This window comes from Patella vulgata, chromosome 4 (assembly GCF_932274485.2).
Source record: "Patella vulgata chromosome 4, xgPatVulg1.2, whole genome shotgun sequence".
NCBI classification, from domain to species: domain Eukaryota; kingdom Metazoa; phylum Mollusca; class Gastropoda; family Patellidae; genus Patella; species Patella vulgata.
In genome coordinates this window covers 20941685-20964858 of record NC_065882.2, presented here as the reverse complement: position 1 = coordinate 20964858, position 23174 = coordinate 20941685, and the positions used below count along the sequence as shown (strand labels likewise).

Sequence of the window (23174 nt, the reverse complement as noted above, 5' to 3'; positions counted from 1 at the left end):
TCTCGAAAACACATGTTTTATGTTTTCCAAAACGAACTAAAGATATCATAAACGAGAACGCCTGAGCAATGGATTCACATAAAACACGCTTCTTCTCAATAAAACGAACTAAAGACATCATTAATGAGGATGCCTGGGCAGTGGATTCATATCAACATTGCATTTTCTCTTTGTTTTTTAAATTGGCAAATGACAAATAATTAGCTAATCGTTTTTCGAAATTCAGACTTGATTCTTAATTCCGGGATTTTATCAGTGATCATCCTCATTTAAGATATCATCATATCTGCTTTTTCGAGATGTCTGTAGTTCGTTTTAGAAAATCTATTTAATCGGATGTGTTTAAGAGACATTCGTAGATATACATCCATTAAATCTGCTTTTTGGGGATTCAAGTTTGAATATCGAAAAACAAGTAGCTCGTATGTCGACATTCACCAATACCAAATAAAAAGGAGAAAGATCATGTTTTATGTGAATCCATTGCTCAGGCATTCTCGTATATGATATCTTTAGTTCGATTTAGAAAACTAACTTAATCAAATGTGTTTTTGAGACATTTTGTAGATGTACATCCATTAAATCTGCTTTTTTAGATTCGGGTTTGAATATCGAAAAACGAGCTAGTTGTTTTTCTTTATTCGCCAATATCGAAAAAAACGAGTACGAGACTTGGTAACATTTAGTTTAGACAGTTTCTTCATTACGTTTTCTCTAGACACCTGTATATCTGTTAATGCGTGAGCATATTTGTATTTCTTTCCATAACTACCATCAAATTCCTCAAATCTTGTGAAAACACCAGAGAAAAAGATCATTTAGCATGTTAACCTTTTCCTTGTCTCTTGTGGTAAGGGAACCACCTGGTTTGATCCAGTCACTCACATCAGATCTAGTTTTTGTCTTTGACTGCACATACTTCCAAAATGATTTTACGTCACTTCTTATTTCATCAACAATTTGGTATATCTCAGTACTGATTCTCCATTTTGTCATTTAAACTGTGTACTCTAGTTGCTAGTTTTTCGTGGTCGGACTGCATTGCGCATAACATTTTGTGTATTTTAGCTGCTGCTCCATTGCAGCCTTTACAGAACCAATGTATAGTCATTCTGTTCACTCAATACTTTATACTTTTGTGTTATATTCTGACATTCACTGTGAAACCAGTTTTCGCATATGGTACTGAATACTCCTATGTGTTTTTCATTTACCTCTTTATCGCAAGATAGGCAACTATGATTTTCAATTATTTGAGGGGAGTGTTTGCCTTTAATAGACGTCCTACTGGGTTTGTCTGTTGGCATTTTTGTATCGTGAAATCAGTTCAGAGTTGAACTAGCTCAGGACAGGATTAAATAACAAGGAACGCTTGTAATGATAATATCCATCAATTATTTATCAAAATACTCATCCATGAATGATTTGGTTTTTCTCATTCAATATTCGATTTTCCCTCTCACGATTTACACGTTCGCCATTAGGCATACGAACTCACCGATTGGCAGACAACCAGATACTTCCCCTGTGCAATTCTTTACATCCTCTTTCTCGCCTGTTACATGGCCATATTTGCTGAAAGTCTGGTATATAATCTTAATGCGTGGGTTTGGTTGGTCGTTTTCTGTCACGAGTTCAAATAATAAGGATAGTTAGGAAATTTATTCCAGTGGCATGTACGATGGATAGTAAATGTTTACCAGTACATGCATGCTACTTCAATTTTGTGTACTTCAGAATTTCCATTGTCAACCTCATACAAGATGTAGAACAAGGCATTACCAGTAGTTGCTTTATCTGTTATGGAGATCGTTCGGTCCAACAGAAAAGTTTTGGGGACTGTTTGGTGGTTTGTCGCAACACAACAAGAGTTATTTCCCTTCGTATCCGCGAAAGACTATGTTCCTACGTATTGTCCCCCCCCCCCGGTCGTCTGATAATTTCAAGGCACAGTGTACCCATATATGCCTATACATTTCATGCTTTAGACGAATTTGTTATTTCAAGTTTATTTTGTCGTTCTACGGTATTACAAACAGGTTGTTTTTCTGCCGAGACAGTAGAAGGATATAAGACGCCTGCCGCAATATTATTGTTTTGTTTAACAGTTTAAGTATGTTAGATTAGCATTGTGTACTTGTGTTTGTTAAATATTATAGATATTAATATTTATTATAATTAATAACATATGGACATTTTTCGTCCACTTATTAATCTCAGTATGCGGTTTTATATCTTTGAGCTATGGAATGTTTTCGAAATTTGCAGAAACAGAACCGAAAGAGTCTTGTCTTTTGTGTAGTGATAGGGGTTGATTCATTGGTACTTTCCCACTTGTTCATGCCTTAGCTGGTAAGAAAGCGATTCCTGTCTGTTGGTCCTGAATGATTAAGCTGTTTATTGTTTTTTGCGTGTAATGAGGGCAAAGAATCGCAAAACCTGGCGTGCTTGAATTTTGTAAGAATGGGAGGTGGTTCTCGGAATTAAAACTGTTTACGATATTATCCTCGTCAGTTTGTCAAACCTACAATGGCAGACTTATCCTTGATTTTAGTCCTGATTTTAATAATGTAACCATAAGTGACAGTAGCAATTGTAAGCACCACGGTGTTATTTTCAACACAAAGGGAAGTTGGAGGTCACATATTAACTACCTAACTTCAAAAATAAGCAAGATGATAAGCTGTCTGGGATCTTTAAAATATCGATTAAATCGCAAAACATTGGAGACTGTTTACAAATCGTTCATTCTACCTATTTTTGATTATTCTCATGTTTTGTGGGATAACTGTACAATCGAACAAGCAAATAAACTAGACAAACTACACTAAGATTCTCTACAAACCATAACTGGTCTGCCGGGGGGGGGGGGGGGCTCTCACGAAATTCTTTACTCTGAGGCTGGACTTTATCCTTTGAAATATCGCCGAACCCAACATAAATCGATTACTTTTAATAAAATAGTCCAGAATGATGCTCCAGAATTTCTTTCAAACAAGATATACCCTTACAGGAGTCAGCTGACCATTCGTGCCATCTGCAAAACTAAAATTATTTTAAAAACTTTAGCCCATTTTTCCCTCCTCAATCTCACTCAAGACCAACCTTGAAATTGATATTTTAAGTACGGAGTCTATATAACATTTTAAATCAAAGTTCAAATCAAAATATTCATCCCCTTCTAATGATCTATTTTACTTCGGTGACAGATTTTTCGAAATAATTCAATTCAAACTGGGGCATTGTAAAAGGGACCTAAACCACCACAAATTCATGATGCACATCTAATAATCCAATGTGTGTAAATCAGTTGAAATCTGTGTGCATTACTTTTGTCATTGTCCACTACATAACGAACTAAAACACTGGATACACTTGATCCAAAATATCAAAACAGTAAAGTACTGCTCTTTGGAATTGAAAATGTTCCTCCAGATATTAATCATTATAAATCAAACTAAACGATTCAAATTGTGAGTGCAACCTTATGTAATCCAATCCTCTACCAGAATTAAACCATAGTAAAATGCTTACTGCCTGCTTTGCTCGACCCTACTACCCTGCACCATCTTTTTGTAATTTTTGTTTTTTTGTTTTGATCGCTTATGTATATGTGTGTATATTCTCGATATCTTTTTTTTTTCAGGAAGCGATATTTATAAGCATCCTCATGCTTGTTTTCGTATCCGACAAACTGTAATTCAGCTATAAAAATTTCAAAAATTGCAAATGAAAATTGTTTAAACCATATATCCTTATTTGGGGTTCTCATAATTAATTAATTAATAACAATTTATTTCTACAAAATAAGTACAATTACAAAACTATCAATATAAACATAACTGACGTTAATATACGTTAATGTTGATTTCAGTTTGTACAAAGTTCATTAATTATATCATTAGAATTGTTGCCGTTTTCTCTTAAAGATATAAAATCTCTGATTTAATTTTATCATTCTCTGATTTTGAATAACAATTTATTTGTACAAAATAAGTACAATTACAAAACTATCAATATAAACATAACTGACGTTAATATATACATAATGTTGATTTCAGTTTGTACAAAGTTCATTAATTATATCATTAGAATTGTTGCCGTTTTCTCTTAAAGAGATAAAATCTCTGATTTAATTTTATCATTCTCTGATTTTGAATTGATTTCGATTTTATTTACTGCGTTTACCCAACTGGACTGTCGTAACATAAATTTATTGATGGAAATTTAAATTTTTTAAGAAAAATTCTCGGCTGATCGTTTATACATATAAACAGACAATGTGTTTTTATATACTAACTTTGCTTAGCCTGTTAGGGCCATATAAATATGCACTTAACTTAGTACTGATTTTACAATATATAAAATATTATAACCCAGAGATCCGGGTTTGTAAATATGATCTGTGAAACGTTTCAAACGCCCCAAAATATATTGATATGACACCGCCGCCATATTTAGGTTTTTGTTTTAGACAAATAAAGTAATCATAATTTTACTATTTTGCCGCTCACGCCGGGTCATTCTTTATGACCTTATACTGGAATAATATGTTAGTTACAACATACCAAAATCCTTTTCAACAAAATAATATAATTATTTACTTTGGAGATGTAAATACTATGAATTATCATGCCTTAAATGTGATTGCATATATTGATTGGCACAGGACAAATTGGCTAAAACGAAGTCTATTTCAGAAAATTAAATAGTCTACTATATCAAAATCGACGGACAAAACTATTGAAATTAAATAATACAAATATTTCATTATCAACTTCTGGAAAGATGGTGTCTCATTATAAAATAGCTGTGAATCTACACCCACTGTTTTCAAACATGAAGTGTTCGCTGACAACCCTCCTTATCTGAAAATATCCATTCGCAACCGTCGGGAAACCCACCTAATGATCGTGAGATAGGTTGATTTTATTGCAGTTTTAATTTGAAAACTGTTGAAGTGTGTCTTGTTATTAAATCCAAGAGCTGTATTCCCTAATAGTTTTGTGTTTTAATAAAATAGACCATATAATAAATGTCACTGAAAAGATTGTTGCTGGGTAGAGTTAAAGGGATTGGTGTTATGTGACTAACGCTATCTCCACCATTACTGATTGTCGTCATCAATAGCTTTCAGAAAAAATACAATACTACAAAATCCATCCTATAAATACATTAATGCTTTGTTCCAAAATCAAAAACAGACTTGTTTCTCCTTTCTGCTGGATACAATGAAATTTGTTCTGAGTGACCGAGATCGAACTGAAAAACTTTTATATGATTCATTATCATTTGTAATAATTATCACTTAAACAATTGATTAAGATGGCAAACTTATTTGGTATAATAAGATTTATTCATTATTAATGACCGAAATGAAAGACCGCCTAACAACTGTTGTGGGTTTATTCAAATAATAGAGATATAACCTATCGGGATTGATCTTGATATACAAATATTGCTCAGCTGGAAGCAATCGATAAATCGTAACAGCTTCTCCTATATTGCAACCTGAATACTACTTGTATATACTAGAGTATTTATTGTTGTTTGCATTAAATTCCATGTGGATAAGGCGTGTTAAATTCCGTGCAAGATCATTTAAAAGTAAAAAGGAAGAACGTGGGGAGTTTTAACACAGTGTCATACAGATTTGCACCGGTTTTAAAGTGTGAAGAAGGTATAATTATTTTATTTTCTGTATCCATGTTGGCAGTGAAGTCGGCGCTTTTGACAGGTCTGTTTTTTTCTCTCCAATTTTGTCAGTTATTCAAACTGTTATTGGTGGTCGTATTTTACACAGTTCCAATGGCTGTACATGGAACATTGGCGATTCCGTATGGTATTAGACGTGTATCTATTATAGATTTCTTTAGAGTGTTTTGGGGAAGTTTTATATAGTTTTTATTATTTAGAGAGATGACACCACAATACCAACAGTACTTATTCTAGTACTACGTATTTTCTGGATTTACACATTCAAATTTTATGTACGTGACAAGGAGTAGGGGTGCCTGTCCAATCTCGTGGGTTTTCTCCGGGTCCTCCGGTTTCCTCCCACTGCTAAAGACCCCTACGCGCAAGCGAATTATTGAAATAAAATTAAACCATATGTTAGTCCCGAAATTACCTAGTTTGAGTCGAGTGGACGTTAAAGCCTATTTCTCTCTCTCTCTCTCATTCAAATTTTATTGTCTAAAGGCGTTAAAACTATTTAGTAGGTCGAACACGCAATTGATCAATTATATCTCAGCATTGGCTATTTTATGAGCGTAAAAATTTTCAGTTAAGAAAAAACATAAACAGATCAATACATAAAGTCAAATGAAATCAGAAGCTTGATGTTTCCAACTTCTGAAATACAGACCAATTTGGCGTCCCATTCAGTATTAGTGACAGGTGTATAGTACGAGACATTATATGTGCGGTTTTTTTCACAACATAGGGATATGTTATGTGTAGGATAAAGCACGAGACTGAGGTTATGCTGGGGAAAGAAAGATGGAAGAAAATAACCCGAGAAAAAGAAAAACCGAGACCGGCAGGCCGAGGGTTTTTCTATCTTTCTTCCCCAGCATAACCGAAGTCGAGGACTTTATCTTGCGTATAAACCGTCTATGTTTACATGTACGCAAGATGAGAATTCCCGTAAGGAAAACCCTTTATCATGTTTTCATATGGAAAAAAACCTACCCTGGAAGAATAACCCGGTACAGGTTTAAAGAAAAACTTTCGGAAGAATAACCCCAAATTTCCCTGTATATATCAAAAGCCGCCCCGCCCCGACTTTCAGGCTGCAAGTTATTCCGGGCATAGAATATACCCCAAAGATCAAGGAGATTTACCGTTACAGGTTTATAATGACATTTAACGCTTAATATATTGAGGTCATATTTTTCTGTACCAAACGAGTTAATGACGTTTGTGTCAATCAAACTGTCTGTATTGGTAAATAGGGTTGCGTCTTGTTGACGGGTGATTCTGTTAGATCTAGGATTAAAAAATATTGGGCTCATACAAAGAGGATTCCTACAGTACGCAGTTGTAATAGAACGTGGGTTAGAATAAAAATGTAATGTGAATATCAGGAAGAAAATGAAACGCAGCGAAATTGGTTAGTAAAAATGTAGTGTAAAACCAGAAAAAAAATTAACGCCATGAAATTGTAATCTAGTTTTGATTAAATGGAGTCATTATGACACTAACAAACTATATTTGCCATTTAAATTTTAAAGGTTTTAATTACACAAACTTATTTTGATTTTAAGAAACTAGAATGGAAATGGGAGAGGATACAAATTCATATTATTACGTTATTGCTAAAATAAAAAAAAAGGAAAGGCAGAAAAATACATTCTTGCATATTATGGCCACCGTGAATAATCATTTATTATCGTTATCATTCCAATTCCAAAATAATTTTGCTAATATGCGCACATTATAAGCGAAGGGTATCCACTTTCGTTTAATGGAAATTAAATGCAATATTTATCGTATTAATAACAAACGGTGGGTTATAATGATCTTACTGATTGTTGATTCAGCGTAATAGTCATGAAGAGTTGTGAATAATCGCTGATATCATATCCATTATTATTTCCATTCTTAGTTGAGATTCGTGACCTTGCATCCCTTCTCATACTGTATGATTCTAAATTGTGTTTCTTTTTCAGCACCAAGAATTGAGTTAAGTTCGTCAAGTAGTTTTCAATCTGATGGAATGGTTGGTTGTTATTAAAGTGCTGTTATTAACTCTACCAGTAGCAGTAATTAAAGGTAATAATGATATTTTTTTCTGATCTGTGGCAAAAAGTGGTGACCAATATCAATATTGTATTAGGTGTTCCGAGAGGAAAATATTCTTTATTTGAAGCAAATAAACCATTTCCTGACCAAAAGTGGTCCGTTTAATTTTGTAAACAGACCGAATTCCTCTTTGAAGAATTTAAATGGGAATTATCATAATCAACCAGATACGATATTAGTTGATTTTATAGAATGGAAGGAGGATTATTTCCCATGCTTACTGCATCTTCTTACCCCTGAGAAATAAACGGTGGTGGGATGTTTAGATCAACGTCTCAAGGGGCTTAACCCGTGTCCATGGTTTTACCGCTTGGTAGATTTCAAACAGTGTACCTTGAAAGGTGCTTATTCAGATTATTTCGAACGAAGTTGAGAGATCCCAAAGCGACGGGACACGTGTACGGTGAAAGCAAAGTTTAGATATTTTCATTCAAAACCACGTTTTCGACTCATCCAAATTTGGCATTTATGTTGCTTGTGTTGTTTCAGATTGTTCAGAAGTCCTTGCTTGTATATATATTTTCGACTTTTTGGGTCTTAAACCGACCCGTGCTTTGTGGGTATTTATAGGTAGATTTAGTTGTTTTCTTACGCCATCTTGACAAATATTTATTAGTACAAATACGGGCGTTGTGTGACCACGGTAGCCTAATGAGTATCGTATTGGTTTAGGCTGATAAAACTTCATGGGGAGTTTTCCAGCTTGGTTTCCTAGCCAGTGTACCGACTAGTTTAACGAAGATCAGATCTGAGAAGAAACGGTATCCCGCGTAATATAACCTTGGTGGTTGGAATTTGACGTTAAATGAGCTAAATCGCTAATATTTGAGAACTAGAAATTGACCTAAATGGTTCGCAACGCATATAATAATGTAATCTGATTGTATATAAACTGATTTACATTCAATTGTTTCCGATTTGACTCTAATTTCAAATCAGTTATGTCCAGCGAAATACGGCAGGAGTCTCAACCGACTGGCAAATTTTAGCGTCTGGTTATTCCAGTCTATTGTGTATGCTCTCCAGATGAGATATGGCGTCACCGTTTGACATGAGTTGTGGAATATGTCTAGCTTCGTTCTTCCTGGTCACGTGTTACAAATGACACTGAAACGCACTATGGTACACGATTCGTGTACCAATGGTAATATGTTTATTTTGTCTTAAATATAGGATATCAGAAGCCTACCTTTTCCCGGTAAGATCACAACATCAATGTTGATTTGAATTGACAAATAATTCGTGTTTTCAACGTGTAAGACTTTGGATGATATTGAGTTAGAGACTTAGCTACGTTAAACCCCCGTTTAATTGCTTTTTATTGATTTTAACAAAACTTCCAGAACTGTTTTGACACACACTTTAACAATTATTTAAAAATTATTGTGATATTCGTGCAGATTATTAATTGTTCAATACTTATTCATTGAATTGGCCCATTTCTAAAGCAAATGTCAGTACCTTCTAAAACGTCTTGACAAGCTTCCGTAATACATCATTTGCCTTTTGGGTGTATATTGTTTTACTGGATAGATTATATAAACCTGTTTGCTTTGTTAAAAAATGTCGGAAATTGCAAGGAATAAAAATTCACAACCTGAAATCTAATTATAAATGATAACAAAAATATTGAAGGTTGTGAAATAAACACCTAAAGTATGATTTCGTGTTATTTATAACAGTTGGCATTGATTTCAGAACACGAAAATAGGGAGATGAAGAACTGTTCAAATGTCATTCACGGGCCACTTCTGAAATCAAATATTTTGAACTTATTCTTGTTTATTTATTTCTTGATGAATTTAGAATTACATAATCGAGTATTAAAAGGTTATTTGTCTATCTTGACAATGATCTTCAAAACATTAAATCAGTTCTATTGATATTCAATAGTTACTATTATCAATATTATTTTTACATGCGAATATGTAGTTTTTTTTAGCTTAGTTTTGACCTATAGAATTTGCTAAAACTGATTTTTAATAAAATTGAAGACGGTAAAAATAAAAATCGCTTAAGCTCCGTATGTCAAAATTGGTTAAAAACGCTGAATTAAAACAGGAAGTAGTTGCAATAACGAAGGTAGCTGAGTTTATATTGTTTTTAATATTAGAGAGTGTAATTATCTTTATCAGAAATAAAATTCTTACATACGTGGTCACAATTTGAATCACTTTTTATCTATGAATGTGTTTCCTCTGAAATTAATATATGCACGGTGGCTAAGTGGGTAAGGCACTGGCTCGCTAGCCTGGAGGTCGGGTGTTCGATCCCTGCATTGGCCGAGAAAGTTCATCCAGATTTTCCGGCGTGGTTCTCCCTTGTCAGTAGGACCTTAAACCCCATTTAATTTCATTTCATTTGCATCACAATAATTGTTTCATTTTATTAAAACTTTTCTAGTTATGTGTACCACATTTGATTACTTATTTTAGTGGGGTTGGGATGGACTAGTGGTCTAGAGTGTTGAATGTTGATTACAAGATATATTCTCGCATTTTAATTTTATTAACCATGTAAAAACTTTATACACTGATGTATAAAATCAATGGTCATTTGTCACGTTCTTTTCCCGTTACTAGGTCCGTCAGACAGAGCTGTCCATTGTCTGCATTATTGTATGGCCTTACGGCGGAACCTCTTAACGCCCTCATCAAATCCAATACTAACATTACTGGTATTTCAATACCTGGCTCCCCCAACCCATCTCTTTTATATCAGCACGCTGACGACTGTACCCTCACCCTAGCTAATACAGATTCGATTATTAATACATTCTCCCAGCTTGATCTTTATTGTACAATTTCCGGCGCTAGAATAAATGTTGAAAAATCCGAACTTTTACTTGCAGGCTCTGTTAAATATAATAATGTAACTCTAGCTGTAGATGTTAAAGTCATGCATGACTGTATCGAGATCTTAGGAATATATTTGGGACCAAATCTTACCGCCTGTACACATAGAAACTGGGATGCCAAATTGTCTAAAATTAAAAATATTTTAAATATGTGGTCCCAAAGACACCTTACTTTAATGGGGAAATCTATTGTTATTAATATGTTATGTATGTCAATTTTATGGTATCCATTAAGAATCTTAAACATACCGGATTACCTTGTCAATATCGAATCCACTATTAAGAATTTCTTGTGGTTTGGTAAAAAAAAACTTAATAAAAAGTTCCACTATTCTCGGCACTCATACCCAAGGAGGTTTAAATATTCCCAAAATAATTTTAAGACAAGATGCTTTTAGACTTGCCTGGCTAAAAAGATATATTGATAATTCTTATAATGCTGTATATTATTATAAAATGAATTTAGATATAGAAGTATTTTCTATGAAATGTTTTAAAGGTGGTCTTGTAAATATACCAATATTTTATACAGCTGTGTTAATTGCCTGGAATAATATTAATAATGACACCCGTATAATGCCTACTAGCTATAACGATATTTTAAACCAGCCTTTATGTATCCCTGATGGAGAAAGAAGTATGCCGGTTGAAAATTGTACATCTAAAATATTTTATACTATATTAAGAGACAAATTCTATCAGAAACCAACAAGTGAATTATTTTGGGATCAGTTACACATTAAAAAATTGTATGGAAAGATGTTTGGGCATCTATGTTTTGTTATTTTAAAAGCAATGAATGTATTAAAAATGACTATAGAATTGTACATAATATTATATACACCAATGAGAAATTATATAAATATAGACTTATTGATGAACCTTTTTGTACACTCTGCCAAAGAAGACAAATTGAAGATATGAACCATTTATTCTTAACATGTCCTGGTAATTCAACATTTCGTGAATATTTAAGATCTAGTCTCATAAATTTTTATCCTGAAGGATTCAGCCTGTGTGAGTTTCATCATCTCATTCTGTTTGGTACAAAACACATTAAGGGGAGTAAAAAGAATAATATACTTATTCTCCTACTTTCATTTGCTCGTCTAGCCATAATAAAACGGCGAAATATGTATTTTAAAAGTGGGAAAGTAATAGATGTAATCAAATTATTCATTAAATGTATCGAATCTCATTTTCAATATCTTGTGTTTCCTTATAAAGAAAACCACTTTAGAGAACTGTTCGAGACATCTAATGTATTACGTACTGAGAATAATGAAGTTAAATTACGCCTTAATCCCTAAAAATAAAAGGAATCGAATGGTCCATTACAACTTATAAATACATGTATATTTAATATGTTTTGTATTGTAAACGGCTATGTATAGATGTACAGATAAATATGACATGTTAATATATTATTCATTTAAAATATTGTCTATACAATTTCCTTCGAAAAGAGTGTCACGTGTCGACCTCTAGCTGGCCGGTCACCTCTGTCTTGCGGCTGTGGTTTCGATCCCGGTGTGGTCGTATGTGGCTTTGAGATAGTGGTGCCTTCTCAACCTCGTGGGTTTACCCCGGGTACTCCACGTGCGCTAAGATAATAAAAAATAAGACAATTTGTCTGCGATATTACCTTCGGTGGAAGCGGAAGTTAAACACTAAGAACAACAACTTAATTTAGTTTTTTTTAATTTAATACCCCGACAGTCCCAATTAAATGGCAGATATAGACTTGCCAACTATAATGAAAAGTAACATTAACAAAAAGCATATTGATCCAAGCTTATCAGTCTTAGCTTAAGTTAAAATCTTCTAAACCTCGCATAACTTTCTATTAATGGCATAAGCAATCCGTTTTGCTCCGGTCTTATACGGACCAAGAGTTGATGCCTGAAGGATAACTCATTTCGATCCATGAAAATGGGTGGCGGGGGGGGGGGGGTAACGTAAGTCTTTTGGTATCAATTGTCTAGATTATCTCCCCAAAACACTTTCCATATTAAACTATTTTTAAATTGAAATAGGATAACATTTATTAACCTACTGGCATGTCGCAGCTTAAATGGTTGACTTTATATTTATACGCCTATCCATATTTCCACGTGGAAGTATATTGTCGTTGCCACTGTCCATCCGTCCACATTCTGTTTTTGGACATTCTACAAGACATAATTTTTATCCGATTTTGACGAAACTAGGTTTATATACCAAAGATCTTGGTTCCTTTCAAAATTCGCTCAGGCATATTGGACCGTAATATCCTAGATTATGGCCGCTGATTGTAGGAAAAATGGCGTTTTGGGATTGTGGACCTTCTAGAGGTTACAATTTTTATCCGATTTTAAAGACCGTTCAAATATATCACCGTTACACCCTAATGATGATTGAGTGTGAACTTCGTGCAAATCGGACCGACACTGCTCTAGAAAATGGCCGCTCCTCGTACGCTAATAGTGTAAAAGTATGCAATACCAAGGCCGTGGATCCTAGAGGTCACAATTTTTATCCGATTATGACGAAACTTAAAACATATGTTCATACCCCAAAGATCTTGGTTCCTGTCGATATTCGCGGATGTCGGACCTTAACTTCGTGGATTATGGCCCCTAATTATACAAAAAATCGCGTTTTTTAGTCACAATTTTTATCAGATTTTGATAAAACTTAAAATATATGTTTATATTCTAGATCTTGGTTCCTTTAGATATTGTTGCATGTCGGACCGTAACACCCTGGATTATGGCCCCTGATTGTACGAGAAATAACTTTTTTAGCTTGTTCTCTATCCATCTCTAGCAAATGTGGGCGTCGTGCATGGCAACCGTCGTCCATGGCCCATATATATAACTTGTTTCATTGTATTTAAAGTCCGATTAATATTTATTTTATTCTTTTTTAAAATCCCATTTATTTACTGTCCCATTTACATATATTTTCTATATTTTAACTTCACGGAAATACCTATTCTGTTGTGGTAGATTTAAAGAGGCATTTGATGGCATAGTTTTATTTTTCATAAACCCCCGTTTCAAATAAAACCTTATTTAATTACGAAGTCTGTATATCTTTTCTTATTTGAAATCCCAATATTAATACTTATCCTGTTTTTATTTAAAAGCTGGAGAGAATGTTACATCTATATCAAATCAACTGGTATCTGGTATATTCTCTAACTATCATCATTTTATACGACCTAGATGTAGCTCCAACAGCACGGTATATGTCGTCATGGATCTCGCCTTACGGCAAATAATAGAGCTGGTAAGTTTACCAAAACAATGGTTGGTATATTTTACCTGGGATGTGAATCACGAACATAACCATTCTCATTTTATAGACGTCTTTAAATATAATGGAATCGGGTTTAACTGTCGTGCCGATTAATACGTCCGCGTCCAATCAGGAGAGAGTGGAAACTTTTTCGCATTGCGGCTTTCCCCTGCACAGTATGATATCGACATTGCTCCAATTTTCGAAGACAGTTGTGGTGTACATATTTTAAGCTTCCGTTATAATGACCGTAGTCTGTGTGAAAATTCTCAAAACCATCGTCTAATTAGCAATATGAAAGAGGATACGGACTACATAAATTCGGACTAAGCGTTGATCATTAAAAACAACATTATATGCAATTCGATATCCTCTAATAAGTTTTCTATTCCATACAAAAAGGTTGTCGTTGGCTATAGATCAACGTCTGTAATTGTTCTCATGGTCAAACTATCTTTATAGCTATTTAAATTAGCCAATACCAACACCAATACCAACTTTACATAACCAATCTTTGTATAATGTGTCAGAAGCATCCTCCAAAACGGTAATAAAATATAGATCATCCTAAATTAGCAAATCTTATCAGAATACAAACAACTTATTAATGGATATCAAATCTATACTACTTTTGATTATATGATAGATTATCCCCGATCAAACATTTACCCCTGTCTGTAGCATATCGACAAGTAAATAAAGGCACCGTTTGAAATAGAAACACCTGTCTATTTTCTCACCTGTGCCGCATACTGCAATATTTGATAAGTAAGCAAATTCATTGCTCAAATATTTCAAATTGTTTTTGCATGTCCATCATTAAAATGGGATATTATTTTTTCGATTCGTATTTCGTTTTCTTTCGTTTTATATTCAGTATTATTGATTTTACCGGACTCAAATTTATTTGTCTTTAGTTGCTGTCCATTTACCATAAATATCCTCTGTCAACTTCTTATTTCAAGGTTTAATCGTCAGCCATGAGATCAACACATAAACTCTCTTTACGTCACTCGAGGAGATAGACTGTCAGTTAATGAAATGCTTACATTTATACTGTACGCGCCCCATGGGTGTTTTTCGGGAAATGCAGTACTTTTGTAGTAAGATCGGGTGTCTCTACATTCCATATATACCAAATTTGCCATACTTTAATCGGCAATAACTATCCGATAAATACTTTCGTGGGAATGTATCTTTAAGTGTGTAATAATCGCAAAAAGAAATATGGCAAATATATTTTATGACCGGTTACATAAACGTTAATTTCTTTCATAGAATTATATGATATCATTCGATTCACACATAAAACACGGAAATAGAAAGAAAATATTCTAAGAAAAGTGCCAAGTAATATGTTAATGTATTAAACACGTTTTATTTTCAGAATGAACCGAAACAGATTCTACACACCAATTGTTGGTTGAGAAATGTAAGGGTTTTTTTTAAAGACTTTATTCATGGGTTTATTGGAAGGTTGACTAATTTATAATAGTACGGGGACATTATTTCTCAGCCCAAGTTTTAACTTGGCTATCATCTTGTGCTTAAAGCCTTTTCTTGCATTTAATAGTGGTGGGTTTATGGGATGTAAAAAAAATATTTCTGTCCAATCCGACGTAATGTTTGCTTAAATTATCCAAAATATGTTATGTATTGCTTAAACCGGATAAATATGTTTTCTCTTGAATAAAATATCTAGAGTATATTTTTGTTTTGATTAATATCTAAAACTATAGTATTTAACAGGATGTTTTACTTATTGTGATTTCAGTAACAGTTACATCAAATTTGACTGTATGCAAAAATTTGAGATTAATTTGTCCACTCATCGGAGAGGGACACCCGTTTCGAAATTTCTTTGTCTATATATGATAGTCTGCTGGTAAAAATCCTTTTCTTTGAGTATGCCAGTGCTAAGATTTTCTATAATTAGAAAATCGAGAGGAGGTGTGTGTGCGCGTGTGTGTGTGGAGGTTGGGGGTGGGGGTGGGAGCTGTAGTTGAACATGAGTTATTCAAAATTAATTAAACTAAGTTCTAATGTCTACTTCGTTAATTTCTAAAATATATTTGATATTACAGACATGGAGTGATTGTCGACTTAAATGGAATAAGTCAGAATATCATGATATAGATCATATAGTTGTACCATCAGATAAAATATGGTATCCTGACCTTACACTGTATGATAGGTATGATTATGTATGATAGACTATATCTTATGTTGTCGCATTACGTATTTTTAAAATAAAACGTGCAAACAATACCATTCGTGCATGTTTCTCGAATGTCATTCCCTTCATTTCGACGCTGATGAAGAGGGGGTATGTCATATAGTGTGCTATGCGGGAAATTTTGCCAGACTTACTCTTATTTCGTATCAAAGTTAAGTGTGTACACAAGGCATCCTTGTTTGTACCTTCCGTACGGGTAGACGTTGTTCCTTGCCAGTCTCCCGCTCTGCACCACTGGCAAGACTCTACCACGCCGAACTTTCTCGACTAATACTAGGATTGAATCCGGGAACCTTGAGATGCCTTTATCACTCAGCCAACGTGGGTCCCGATGAGTCCACGGTGTTTTTGTTTGGATTTCTTTATTTTTCAAAAAAGTTAGGAAGATCAAGCATATTTAGAGATGGAGTAAATATTGATTTTCTGTGTTGTTTACATTTAAATTAGTAGTTTCTGTAATACTTATGGAAGAACCACAGGGCTGACATTTTAAGTTTTCTAAATATATATGAATAGATTCGAATGAATTTCGTCATAGATTATTATATGATGAATCATATGTCACATCTAGCCATTAGTAGAATTAATTTGCTATTTATATGTGTTTATTTTGTCTTTAAGCAGTGCCGAAATTTCAAATGACGCAGTGAAAGATTATAGGATTCGTGTAGACTCGGATGGAAGCGTTAGTCAGCTTTTACCGATGGTGTTGGCTAGCTTGTGCAACATAGATGTGTCAGTTTTCCCTTTTGACGAGCAAGTTTGTAATTTGACATTTGGTATGTGGATTTACAATGGTTTAGATGTAGACCTCGCTCCATTAAGAGACGGTGACCTGTCCAAATACGTACAACATGTGGAATGGTGGGTAAAAAGTATGGAAGCCGAAAGAATTGTGGGTATATACAATGACATACCATTCCCTACAGTGGTGTACAGGCTTGTGTTGAAGCGAAAATCATTGTTTTACATGATCAATCTAATATTCCCCTGTATGCTGATATCAACAGTTGCCTTGATGGGTTTTATTTTGCCATCGGATTCTGGAGAAAAGGTCAATTTAGAGGTTACCGTTCTGCTATCCCTGGCTGTGTTTCAGCTGATAGTCTTAGATATGATTCCACCGTCATCAGAGACCCTGCCATTAATAGGTACAAATATACATTCATATTACATTCATTTAAAAAATCAAATTATAAATACTAAGACTAATACTTTTCAAATGACGTCATCATTTTGTGTCAAGTTTACGTGACGTCATTTCCTACAGGTGATTTCCCTATTACGCCATGTCTGCTTTCTCCTCAAAATTATAAATTAATATCCACCAATACCTGTTACGAAATGCAAACACCTTTCTTCGATTTTTACCAACTCCACAAAAAAGTAGCGCGGAAAAGGGAAGGAGGGGCAAAAAGGGGGAAATGTTATAAATAGACACCGTTAGTCTATTGCAATTATTTACTCAATATCATACAGGTACCCTTAATAATAATAAAATTGAACTGGAGTTGTAGTATAGAAACAACTCTGATAGTTTTTTAAACAACACAATCACACATATTTCCATTAATTATTTTTGACATGTGTCTTTATTCTTGTCTAAAATTGAATAAAATAAATAAACAAGAGAATTGGCACCTCACCTGTAAAGGAGCTAAATCGCAGTTCTTTGGCACCTAGACATGGGCACAGATGGACCGCAACGCATATAATAATGCAATATGAATGTATATAAACTGATTAACATTCAATCGTTTTGAATAGGGCCTTTTGGGTCTGGTTATTCCAGTCTACACCGATAGTATTCTCCTGTGAGATATGTTTATCCAGTTCATTGAGTCACTTCATTACAAAAGGCGCTCGAAAGCTTTCTGGCAAACTTTCAAAATTAGCACCAAATGACCTACTTCTGCATCCATATTCGACTGATAATGTATCATGAAATAATGATAGGGACAGAATCGGAAAATATATGTTGATATTTTTAGCTTAGTCAACCCATTTGTGATGGATTCTGGAAATTTCACATCGATATCTTGAAATATTTTGCGTTAAACTAAAAATTTTCACCATTCACATTTCTTAGCTTAGGCCATCCGCATGCGACGCAGAGAGCACATTCTATTGGACAAAACTTGTGAATTACGAACTACTACCAATCGGGGAAACCCACATTTAAATTATTTAAAAACTGACGGGTTTACTCTTAATTCAAATATTATTCCATTTTCATCTATGGTGTCACTTGCTGTAGACATTTTTAAAAGTTTTAGATATTCATTGACATGGGGCGCCGGAGCCCGGGTACCAGGGTATGCAAATGGTACCCTGCCCTTTTCTGGGGTATACATGTATACCCATGCCCTAATGATGAAAGTTTTCAACCTTTTTACTAGTCTATTCATTTTTAAATGATAGATGTGCAATTGCTCTCTGGTTGGTCACGAACTGGCACTCGCACTCTCATTATCAGCTATCAATGCACGCCTTGACCAGATGCGACATCTGAAAACCTGGACTAAGTCCACAAGGTCTCAGAATTCTCTGAACAATCGACTATTTGCCAAAATTCACAAATTGAGGATGGACGAAATAGACATTGTGAAAATATCTGAATTTATTGCGCATCAATTATTTCGGTCGATTATAGTCTCATTATAGTGTCTCAACAACACTTGCTCCTGAATATGAGCTCTTGCAAGAATCGTGTCTCTAAATCTACTGTCTCGTTCAAAAAGTTTATTCTATTTTCTTGATGAAGATTGGTGTATTGAATTTCAAATTAAAAAGAATTTGTTATGACATGAATTGCTCATGATACGAAAATTGTGAATAATCGGGCGTTTGTCTCTTTCATTATCATGTATTTTAAAGGGTTTTATGTTGGAATTTGGAATGCTAGAGGCGCTCTAAACAGTTTTCTCGGAATTGACAAATTTCAATTTTTTTTTAGTTTTAAGAGGCTGGCGGGAGACCCCCGGACCCCCCTCCCTATCTTTTGGTACCCTGGCCCCCGTGCCGTTCCGGCGCCACTGCTCAGTGAGCTCTTAACCTAAATATCTTTCAGGTGATATAAAGTCTATTTGTGTGGAATATGCACTGCTTCCATGAAAATTTTATTAATAATCCGAACAAAAACAATATACTTGTAGTTCGATGTTTGTTTAAGCGGGCTTAATATAGCATTATCAAAGTGCAACGTTATCTAAAAGGGGAAGTAGCTTTATGGCATACACATTGATATTTTAAAATGCTTTCCCTGGCAAAATTGAAACGAAGTGTATACCAAGCTGTAATGTTTAGTCAACAGTATGCGCCATTGACCTTTAAGTGTTTTTTTTTAAAGCAGTCGCTTACTTTCTAACCATATAAATAAAGTTGTAAGATTCCGATACACCATTTTGATCCGTTCCAAATTCCTATCCGAAATAAAAATGGATTCAGTCTGATATATCAATTATTATCATTATTTCAATAGCTACTGTATTGGAATCATCAACGCAAGTTACTCCATCTCTAAAATGGATCAACATTTGATATTTTTTCAGGATTATATTTTGCTTCCACAATGGTAATGGTAGCCATGTCTTGTTTAATGACAGTACTGGTGCTGAATGTACATTTTAGAGGTATTCATGGGATGAAACCACCTCGTATTTTAAAAAAGGTCATTATAGGGGGCTTGGGTAAAGTTTTCTGTCTACAGACCAAACTACAAGAAGAGAAAATAGAATCAAGTTATCTAGTAAGATTTATTTTCGTGTATTTTCCCAATTAACTATAATTTACCTGTCCGAACGTTAGTGATTTACGTGTGTTTTATCCTGGTGTCTCTTTCATGGGGGATCACGTGGCTAAGTGGGTAAGACGCTGGCTCGCTAGCCTGGAGGTCGGGTGTTCGATCCCTGCATTGGCCGAGAAAGTTCATCCAGATTTTCCGTCGTGGTTCTCCCTTGTCAGTGATGCAGGACGGAGGGACTGACAAGGAAAGCTGTCTAGTCGTTCGGATGGGACGAAAAACCGAGGTCCCGTGTACACATTGGCGTGCACGTAAAAGATCACTTGACAGTTGGAATTCGATATAAGAGTAGGCCGTAGTAGGCAAAATTTCCCTCAAAGCACACTGTATGGCGTATGCCCGGCTTCATTAGCCCTGTTCGGAGCAAAACAGTAGGACGTTAAACCCCATTTCATTTCATTTCTCTTTCATGAAACGCATGTAAATGTATAAGTTCAATAGTGGAACGTAACATAACGGCAAACTTCACGAATATAAAGACTTAAAGAAATAGTCTCAATTATATTTTAGTGACTAAAACTGATTCATACGAACTATATGATGTTCTTTCCTACATTTTCGAAAATAAATCATCTTTACGTTTTCGCGTTCGATTAGTAACGTATGTCGAATTTCAACGAAACAATTGCCTAGATAATTATGTCTATATTTCTCCCGAAGTAGTGGTAATAAATGACCGTCGCGAATCGCGATTATCAAGTAGCTTACATTCTTTAAATGAGTTAGTAAAACCTCGTTTATCAGATCTTATAGCGATCATCATTGAAATAACCAATATTTTGATGTAAATTTCCCGAGAATCCAATTAGATAATTTCTTCACATTTTAGCGTGTGATTTGAATAATATATCCACTTTATTCGTTATTGACCCGTCACACCTTGGAATATCATGTATTGCATGAAACAGAATACCAGGAATTAGAGATTAAACCCCTATGGAGAAGTGGTCTAAAACAGGACTACCAATATTTACATCCCCAATATGAACTAAATGTTACGTTTGTAGACATTAAATCCCAACGTGAACTAAATGTTACGTTTGTAAACATACATGTTTTCAAATATTGATCAAATCATGATTTCTTTTTTTCAGAATGAGGAAGGAATTAAATATAACCGCCATCATAATGATATATTTCAAATAGATTGTCCAACACGGAAACCCAGAGAAACTAGAAACAATAATGATGAACTAAACCTTAATACAAATGGCGGCGTGGGCCATCATTTATCTGGTGTTATATCCGACTTGTTACACATTCATCAAAAAATTCTTTCGGTGCTTGACTCAATATCAAATAACATTGTTGATAGTGACGAATCAAAACGTGATACCAAAGACTGGCATCTAATGGCCATAATACTGGATCGTTTTTTCTTGTTGCTTTTCTTGTTGATATCTTTGTCCTTGGTGTTTGGTTTTGTGGTCAGGTATCTCTTTTAGCGAGTGAAACCAGGAATCTACGGAATCGCTCAAAATGACATTGTAAATAGAAGAAAATGGTGTGAGCGGAATGATAATTATTAAAACAAATAAATTCCCTGAATATTACTTGTGTTATTTGTTTAGTACTATGGAAAGAAAAGAAATTGATTGAATTCCCAGATAGAACATTGTAAATGGTTATTGCCAATTCATTGTCCGGAATTTATTTTTGTCATAGATAGATGGAGGAAATGACTGTTTTGTTCTTGGTTATGTTGACATATGTAAATAATTAACAAAATCAAAATGTTAAATGCTAAAGTGAAAGGACTTATGACTATGTAATTTCTCACCGGAAATGAATGACGGATACGAAACAATGACTAAAAAAACCATTTACTCTGTAATTTATTGTCGGTATTGACACTAGTTGAAGTTCTGAAAATAACTGTTGGTGAATGGGGGAGGGGGTGCATGCTAATATATATGGTATCGTCAAATTAATATTAGATAAAGGTAAGGGGTGGGATCAGACATTAAGAATAGACCTAAGTCTTGATTTGATTATACCCTATGTCTATCGGTTTATTAAAGACTACTAATAATTATAATAATTAATGTTCTATAAGTTTATGATAAACAATGCGCTTTTATCTTCAAGAATGGACTTTCTTCAATAAAAATTGTCATTTTGTAATTATAAACAAACTAGATGTTTACCGGGGGTTGCGGGGTAAAGTCCTATGACACTCCCTTACCGGACTTTAATAAAAACCAGCTAGAGCTGCCCTGATATCACAGGAAGTGGTCCCATAGCGCTACTCATCTTGTTGCTCTTGTTCTTTTTGGGGACGATGCTCTTCGAAACGCCCAAGGCTTTACCAATGATCGACCTGAAACTTGGCATGGACGTTCCTTAGACAATTGTCTATCGGTTGACCTCACAATTTTTTATTGCAAGATGGCTGGGATGATGTCATGCTCGATTCCTGGTTAATAGTTGCCTCGATGCCAGTAACAAGAAGAAATGTACCTACTTGATAATCGAGGATAAAACGCTTTAACGCACGACACGTGTAGTAATTATGTCTTAAAGCTGAAATGGATTTCCAAAAGGCAACATTTACAACTAAAATTGATTTTTTAAAACTGAGAGATCGTATAGTTCTTTCCCAGTATATTACAAAACCAAATGACCATATATTTCTTTATCGTCAAAGGGCCAAGACAACTCATTTTACAATATGCGAACAACCAGCTTAATGCTGCATACTTCAAGTAAATAAAAGTTGGTCTGCTACACGACAGGTGTGTAATTTAATTTGCATTAATCTAAGCTGGTCGTCGGCATTGATATATTCTTTCTCGGCTCTCATACAAATGTAAGGTGTTCTTGTCGACAGCTATCATTGATGGTAGTTTTGTCATGGGATTTGCAAACTCTGAACTTTATCATAATAATAGTGTTTAGATAATCTGTGGTCGGTCCTCGTCTGGGGCACAAAAGCAAGGGGTCAAAAGATGAATCTGCATTTGAACAACACAAAAACATCAATTTATAGTATTTGGGTGAGCATCAAAGGACGCAAATGTAAATTTGAAAGTACGTGGAATTCGAGAAATTGTCGGGTTCAACAAATGATGGCGGCATACTGACAACTCCTACCCAGGTTGAATTGTGACCTTTTGTATAATGTCTGTATCAATAATGTGAGTTTTCCACGCTTTATCAATAATTGATTACTTCATGAATAAGGGTTAGTT

At 34.5% G+C, this 23174-nt stretch overlaps 1 protein-coding gene across 2 annotated transcripts; it reads left to right on the top strand.

Annotated features, from left to right (window-relative positions):
• Nucleotides 1-5540: 5540 nt before the first annotated feature.
• LOC126818253 (neuronal acetylcholine receptor subunit alpha-9) lies at nucleotides 5541-21875 on the top strand. Of its 2 annotated transcripts, none has more exons than XM_050545562.1 (8): nucleotides 5541-5680; nucleotides 7674-7776; nucleotides 13794-13936; nucleotides 15333-15377; nucleotides 16030-16139; nucleotides 16806-17332; nucleotides 19733-19929; nucleotides 21078-21875. In XM_050545562.1, the coding sequence occupies exons 2-8, from the start codon at nucleotides 7716-7718 to the stop codon at nucleotides 21426-21428; spliced, it is 1434 nt and encodes a 477-aa protein (XP_050401519.1). In that variant the 5' UTR covers nucleotides 5541-5680; nucleotides 7674-7715; the 3' UTR covers nucleotides 21429-21875. The 2 variants fall into 2 exon arrangements, with proteins under 2 accessions (XP_050401519.1, XP_050401518.1); XM_050545561.1 differs by having other exon boundaries at nucleotides 16803-17332.
• Nucleotides 21876-23174: the final 1299 nt, after the last annotated feature.